The following is an 8,194-nucleotide window of genomic DNA, read 5'->3' as shown; positions in this document are numbered from 1 at the left end:
AACCTAAGCAGAGAAGAGACGTTACAAAGTCCATACAACTGATGCCCTATTGCACAGTAACTAAGAACACAGGCTCTGAACTTGGACAAAGTTGGATTCTAGTCCACTTATTAGTAGTGACCTCGTGGGCAAATAAACCTCTCCACATAAAATTTACCCAATATAACATAAGGATCATAATAGCACCAACTTAACATCATTATTAAAGTGATTAAACATGATAAAGTGTGTTAAAATCCTTACACGGCAGCAAGTAAGTGCTTAATAAAAGGGAGCTAACATTATTATCACCATCTTACTCAGGTTTCATAGCCTAATATCCCCCCCCCCCCAAATTCCTGGTAAGACTGTCTATCTAGGTGCCAAATCCACACAGATGAGAAGTGGCAGCTTAGAGAGACAAGGCAGTTGCCAAAAATGAGAGCAAGAAAAGGATAGGAAGAAAATGGAAGTCTTCCTGAGGCACTGCATTACAGCACAATAATGTCCATGGGGGTCACGCATAGCCACCAAGGAAAGGGTGACATTACATTTCATACGTTCTTTTAAGAAGAGAAGAAAGTATAATTCTAAAATTAAGAAGATTTACTTCAAAATGGTTCACACAAACTATCCGTGTGAAAGATAAACCTCCATCAGCTTCAGAATTCACCTCCTACAGAAAAGGATAAATGAAGCCTTACTATACAGAAGGCTTGGATATCTCTGCTGTCAAGACCCATCAGTGTGATCTATGCTGATCTCTCTAGTGCTATTTTTGACATCCTATTAAAGGTCAAATTGTCTCAATATGGGATCATTCTTCTCTCATAATCTGTAGTGGATCTCCAGTATGGACTTCAGTGAGGCAGTAAATAGTTCCATTTCACTGTGTCAGTGACACTGCTACAACCATGTAAAAAAAAAAAAAAAAAATCTGCACTTATTAAACCTATTTTCTTTAGAGACAGATTAACCAGGGCCCTCCCTCAGAGATTAGGAAGAAAATCAAATTTCAAAATCAAAACCACATTCCAAATTTCTTAAAAGATATTTTTTGTTCAATTCCTTTGTAAAAACATTGGTCACCATTTAACATACAGTGGCAACAAAATGCACCCAATTTACATGCATCAACAAGTCAATAAATCGTAATACACAGACAACATGATTTTCAAACAAACGGTACTAAAGTAGCTCATGTTCCATTTAAGTATAGGTATGGTGCTTCCAACAAAGAAGTAGCTAATATGAGAAATAAGATTCCAGTTTCAATCTCAAATAAGGTTATTTGTGACAAGTACCATGAAACAATGATTTTATGACGTCATTATCTTAAAGGGAACCATTTTTCAGAAGTCACGTTGTGCAAAGCACCAATACTCAGGTAGAATAAGATCTTGAAAAGATGTGAACTTAAGTTGAGGACAAAGGGCTCCATTTTTTGAAAACTAATTATCTGAATGATTCGAATGTTTATTATGTCCATAAATTAAAAGATCTTTCAACATGAAGGCTATATATACTACGTTTTGACACCTTAAATAATTCTGCAGACATTCAGCTAAGCTGAAAGCTTCTGTAGGACTACTTCCAAGAGCAAAGAGTGGAAACCAATAATTAAAAGCCCTTTCTATACTCACAGGCAAGGTTTCTGGATATGGGATTTAATTAATAAGAAGAAAATTTAAGCACCACAATAAAATACTTTTTAGAAAACAGAAAGGACTGGCAATATACAAGTTAGGAACAAAAGCACTTAAACGTTTACCCCCCGCCCCCCCCAAAAAAACTGTTTAAATAAGCACTTGAATCCTATCAGCTGAAGTAATAAAGAAATTCTTTTTGGTGTGTGTGTAGTACTAGGTGGAAGGTAAAACCACAATTCTGTTTAAGGAGTCAACTTCTGTAATTCTAATGTGATCAAATGAGACTATGGTATTATTTGTACATAATAAGAATGTTATATATTTTTACATTATGTGATTTATTTTCTTCTTTTCCCTCAAAACCTATGATTGAAGGATACCTTTAAATTATTTTGAAATTCACAGAGCATAATTTATGACAAACTGCTTCGTGGGAAAAAGCAGCCCCTCTGAAAATAAGAGGTCAAAGTAATCATGTGCAAATAAAACTTCAAAATAAGGTAGCTGTAAATACAGCCATCTTAGAAGTTTCCCTTCGTTTGTATCTATTTAGCAATATAAATAATTTCAGTGGCCCAAACAGTAATTTTAACTTCAGTTTTTCTCCTCCATGATGTGTTTACTCTTAACAAGTAAGAGTAATTTTTTAGCATATGGTGTTACAGACCATATGCTAACAAACTTAAAGGTTCATAAAATTAAAATTTATGATTCATATATAGTTATACTATGTATGTCAGATATAGAAGGCTGAACATAAGTAGTTTCAACCTAGAATATTATTTGAACACCACAAAAGAAGAAAAAAGACAAAAAACAAAGATTTCTCCTCGCGTAACTTTTGACTACTAGACTATTCATAGCAAAAAAAGGCAAAATATAAAATATGTAGTTTTTAGCTCAAAGTGAGTTATCCCAAAATAGAATTCACTAAATGAGACAAGACATCAGGATTATGAGTATGGGGTACTCAGATTCATTCAAATCAGATGAGGAGACACTTTGGGGGAAAAGAAATCCATCCCAAACAATATAATTTGTATCTCATTAACCCTCTAAACACCACAACTTTACCGCTTATACCATAAGCCTTCTCGACAGTTCCCATTTTCTTCTTCTCTAAAAAGATGTTCTAGCCTCTTAGTTTCCAAGTGTCATGTCAAACCCCTTATTTTACCCTACTTCCATACTCCTCATTTATAAAAGACCTTAAAATAATCATTTTCTTCCCCTAAGGAGTTAGAAACCACCAGGTAATAATTCAAAATTGAGAAATTAAAGGTTAAAAAATCAACCGAAAATACACTTATTAACATTTGTGGTTTTATGTAGTAGGGACACCACATAATTACTCATTCTGATTAACCTCTTGAGACAGTGAGGTCAGAAAACTGAAATGAGTAACAGATACTTAAAATGCTTGAAGTGTGGTCTATCTTGAGTAGAATGAGTTAAAAAGGTGACTGAAATTATATGATTCTAAGTGTTTACTGTAAAACAGTACAAAATTGATGTTGCCAAATAGAGTAAAAAGAAAAGCCTTTAACTTATATTAAATATCGTCCATAATTTGGAAAAAAGTCTCAAGGCTGAATTGTAACTAGAGAACAACGGCCACAACAGAAGACCCTTTCATGCATGCACACACATGAAATAACAAATAGGCAAACCCCAACTGAGTACAGTACACCAACGACTGATACTTAAATGATATTTTGATATGTAAAGAAAAAGGTAAAATGTTGACTGCTACTGATGAAAAAGCATTTCAACAATTTACACAAAATGATACTAAACATTTTTTTTAAAAAGATGTCCTAAGAAAACCAAGCCACAATAAGTTAGTGTTTTCCATAATACATGCTGAATTATTTGATCCCGTATCTATACACTGTTATTGTCTTAATTCCTAAATGTTGTGACAGCATATTTAGTAATTGAGGTACATTAGTTTACATCTTTTTATAGATATTCTAAGAGAGTTAATTTTTCTTTTCCAGTTTTTCATCTTCTTCACCTCCTCCAAAGAAAAGCAAAGGAAACATTCCTAGAATGCAGCCAATAGTCACCCCAACAGCTTTGCCCTAAGGAAACAAAAGAAAACATTTTTTGAAAGTTATTTTATCCCTAAAAGAAGAATCCTTGCCTAAGTATCTATGATAAACAATTACTATGTATTATAAAATTCAACTGTAATTGCATTTCTTTTGACCACAATAACTTAAATATAAAAATAAGCAACATATGGGGCACCTGGGTGATTCTGTCAGTTGAGCGTCTGACTTGATTTCAGTTCAGGTCATGATCTTGAGGTTCATAAGATCAAGCCCCACATTGGGCTCTGCGCTGACAGCTGGAGCCTGCTGGGGAATTCTCTCTTCCCCCCTCTCTCTCTCTGCCTGTCCCTCGCTTATGCTTTCTCTCAAAATAAATAAACATTTTTTAAAAAGTAAGCCACATATGACAAAGGAGGTAAGAATACACAATGGGGAAAAGACGGTCTCATAAATGGTGCTGGGAAAGCTGGTCAGCTACATGCAAAAGAAAGAAACTGGATCAATTTCTTACACCATACACAAAAATAAACTCAAAATGGATTAAAGACCTAAGTGTAAGACCTGAAACCATAAAAATCCTAAAAGAAAACACAGGCAGAAATCTCTTGGACATCAGTCTCAGCAACATTTTTCTGGATCTGTCTCCTCAGACAAGAAAAAACAAACAGAAAAATATACAATTAGAAACTACTTCAAACTAAGAAGATTTTGCACAGCAAAAGAAACCATCAACAAATGGGAAAACAATCTACTGAATGGGAGAAAATATCTACAAATGATATAACCAATAAGGGGTTAATATTCAAAATATATAAAGAACTACAACCTAACACCAAAAAACCCAAAATGATTTAAAAATGGTCAAAGGACCCGGAATAGACAATTCTCCAAAGAAGACATACAGATGGCTGACACGTGAAAAGCTGCTCAATACTACTAATCATCAGGGAAACGCAAATCAAAACCACAATGAGATATCATCTCACAACTGTCAGAATGGCTGAAATCAAAACCACCAGAAACAAGCATTGATAAAGATGTGGAGAAAAAGGAACCCTCCTACACTTCTGTAGGAATGCAAACTAGTGCAGCCACTCTGGAAAAAAGTATGGAGGTTCCTCGAAAAATTAAAAACAGAACTATCATATGATCCAGTAATCACACTACTAGGTATTTACCCAAAGAATGCAAAAACACTAATTTGAAAGAATATATGCACCCCTATGTTTAATGCAACATTATTTATAATAGCGGAACTATGGAAGCAGCCCAAGTGTCCACTGATAGATGAATGGATAAAGAAGATGTAGTATGTATATATGTATGTGTGTGTGTGTGTGTGTGTGTGTGTGTATGTGTATCATTCAGCCATAAAAAGGATGAAATCTTGCTATCTGCAACAACATGGATGGAGCTAGAGAGTATAATGCTAAGCAAAATGTCAGAGAAAGACAAATACCATATGATTTCACTCATATGTGGAATATAAGAAACAAAACAAACAAAGGGGGAAAAAAGAGACAAACCTTAAAATAGACTCTTAACTCTAGAGAACAAACAGATGGTTACCAGAGGGGAGGTGGGTGGGGGGATGGGTGAAATAGGTGAAGGGGATTAAGAGTACACGCATCGCATCGTGATGATGAGCACGGAGTAATGTATAGAATTGTTGCATCACTACATTGTACACCTGAAACTAATATGGCACTGTATGTTAATTATACTGAAAATTAAAAAACAAAACAAAACAATAAGTAACAAATATTGGTGAGGATGTGGAGACAAGGAACCCTTGTGCTCTGTCAGTGGGAATGTAAATTGGTGCAGCCACTATGGAAAACACAATGAAACTTCCTCGGAAAATTAAAAATAAAAATACCATGTGATCCACAATTCCACTGCTGGGTATTTATCCAAAGAAAATAAAAACATGAATTTGAAAACATATACCCACCTCTATGTTTAGTGCAGCATTATTTACAATGGCCAAGATACGGAAGTAACCTGAGTGTCCGCTGATAGATGAATGGATAAAGAAGATGTAGCGTGTGTGTGTGTGTGTGTGTGTGTGTGTGTGTGTGTGTGTGTGAATGCATACACAAACATACCTACATGCATGTGGATACATATGTATACATACACGTATACGTGTACATGTATATGCATTTGTATACTAGCATATGTGTATGTACACATGTGCACAAATATACACAATGTAGTGTTACTCATAAAAAAGAGTGAAATCTTGCCATTCGTGACAATGCAGATGGATCTAGAGGGTATTATGCTAAATGAAATAAGTCAGACAGAAAAAGACTAGTAACCTACAATTTCACTTACACATGGAATCTAAAAAGCAAAACAAAACAAAAAACAGAAATAGACTCATAAATACAGAACACAAAGTGGTGGTTGCCAGAGAGAAGGAGGTGGGGGGACAGGTGAAATAGGTAAAGGGCAATAAGAGGTACAGTTTCTAATGATAAAATAAATGATAAATGATAAAATAAATAAGTCATGAGGAAGCAAAGCACAGCACATAGTAAAAATATACAGCACATAGTAAAAACTATCATAGTAACTTTGTATAGTGACAAATGGTAACTATACTTCTTGTTTTGTAATATACATAATTGTTGAATCACTATGTTGTACACCTGAAATTAATATAATATGTCGACTACACTTCAATTAAAAAATAATAAGCTACAAAAAGGTTCTAGAACAAGTAATATTTGAAGTTCAATGCAACTAGGAAGTTTTTTTAAATGGCCACGAAATATCACCAAAGAAATATTCAAGTATAAAAACACTTTTTAGAAATCATACATATATTTTCATGTCTGAAGATAGGAAGAAAATAGGGGAAAAAAAAAACCTCACCAAATACTCTCAATAGATTTGAATGTGCTCCTTTTTGTATATATTCCTTTTCCATATTTATCCCCATGTATACCTAATTATATGTAGGTCTAACCATTATAGAAACGTACCTTTGTGTTCTGCCCCACCCCTCCCCTAACAGCCACACATGTTATATGAGCTCTTTTCCAAACTGTTTCATAATCTTAATATAAAAACTTTTAAATTCCCCTAAACTGATAGCCCACAATCTGCTTAAAGCTCTCCTTACACCATTAAAAATCACTGCTATTTTTTCACCATTATAAGTGATATTACAATAAACATTTCTGTCTATAGTTCTTCCCTAATGGCTTATTTAAAATCAAACAGCATGAATACTTGTGCATATTCATAGGGTAATGAATGCCATGCTGTCTATTCCGGGCAAAATTGACTGCAAATTCATATATACCAGTTGAAATACAGTTGACACTTGAAAGACACTGGTTTGAACTGTATGGGTCTATTTATATGGGGGTTTTTACAACACAGTACTGTAAATGCAGTCTCTCTTCCTCATGATTTTCTTAGCAACATTTTTTTCTCAGCTTACATTATTGTAAGGATACAGTATATAATACACAAAATGTGTGTTAATTGACCATATATGTTACTGGGAAGGCCTCCAGTTAATAGTAAACTATTAGTAGTTACGTTTTTGGAAGTTGAAAGTTATGCGTGGATTTTCAACTGCACAGGGAGTTGGGACCCCTAACCCCTGTGGTGTTCAAGGATCAACTGTGTATGTATATACACACATCAATTTTTCTACAACCATACCCACATTATGAACATCTAAAATTTTTATTTTTGTAAATAATTTTTAAAATTTGCATTTCTACAATGACCATCAAGGTTAAATATTTTTCAATTAAGTTTCATTTCTTCATACAAACATTTATTGAGAATCTACTCTGTGCCAAATTCTGTGCTAGATACCAATGAGACAAAGACTAATTAGATGCAGTCTATCTCTCTCTTCTAGGAACTTCCAGTTAGTTATACACGGAAAAGCAAAGAAATAAATTAAGTTCTATCAAACATTACAGGTATATGATAGCTACCTAATCCAAAGTCTTGATTAAAATAAAACACATTTTGCCTATACAATGTCAATTTATCTATCAGACCCTACAGTTTTTCTCATAAATTTCAAGAGTAGCCACTAATGTTTTGATAACAGCTTTCATAAAAATTTTCAAGTCTATTATTTTTGGGTTTTGTTGGTGGGGGTAGTGATAGTGGTGGTGGTATGTCCATGCTTTGTATTACTAGATTTATCACTTTCATACCACCCCACTTAGAAAAGTATCGGTTCTACAGAGTTTTAATAAGCAGAAATTTTCTTCGTTCCTGATGCTGAAAAAGTTAAGCCTAGACCCTTATTTTGACCTTCAAGTTTGTATTCATTTATATTTATTTATATACGCATAGAATATTTTATTTTAGATTCCTGACTTCCCCATATACATGAAGTGACCACGGCAACAGGCTCCATGTCCACTTTCCACCCATTTGTTAGAATGCCTGTTGCAATATATTGTCTGTGGAACTCAAGCCTTTCCTCCCCACTCACTTTAGGATTGCCAGTTAATGAGTTCCAGC

General features: G+C 34.2%; 1 protein-coding gene across 4 annotated transcripts in view; it reads right to left on the bottom strand.

The window, feature by feature from the left end:
* Positions 1 to 1,015: 1,015 nt before the first annotated feature.
* TMEM65 (transmembrane protein 65) overlaps positions 1,016 to 8,194 on the bottom strand; it is a 53,266-nt gene continuing 46,087 nt past the window's right edge. For all 4 annotated transcript variants that reach the window (XM_030304490.1, XM_030304489.1, XM_030304488.1 and 1 more), the window contains one exon: positions 1,016 to 3,712. In XM_030304490.1, the coding sequence (XP_030160350.1) occupies positions 3,611 to 3,712 (102 nt within the window). In that variant the 3' untranslated portion in view covers positions 1,016 to 3,610. The remainder of the gene's footprint in view (positions 3,713 to 8,194) is intronic.

This window comes from Lynx canadensis, chromosome F2 (genome assembly GCF_007474595.2).
Source record: "Lynx canadensis isolate LIC74 chromosome F2, mLynCan4.pri.v2, whole genome shotgun sequence".
Lineage (NCBI taxonomy): Eukaryota > Metazoa > Chordata > Mammalia > Carnivora > Felidae > Lynx > Lynx canadensis.
This window is presented reverse-complemented; position numbering and strand designations above follow the sequence as displayed.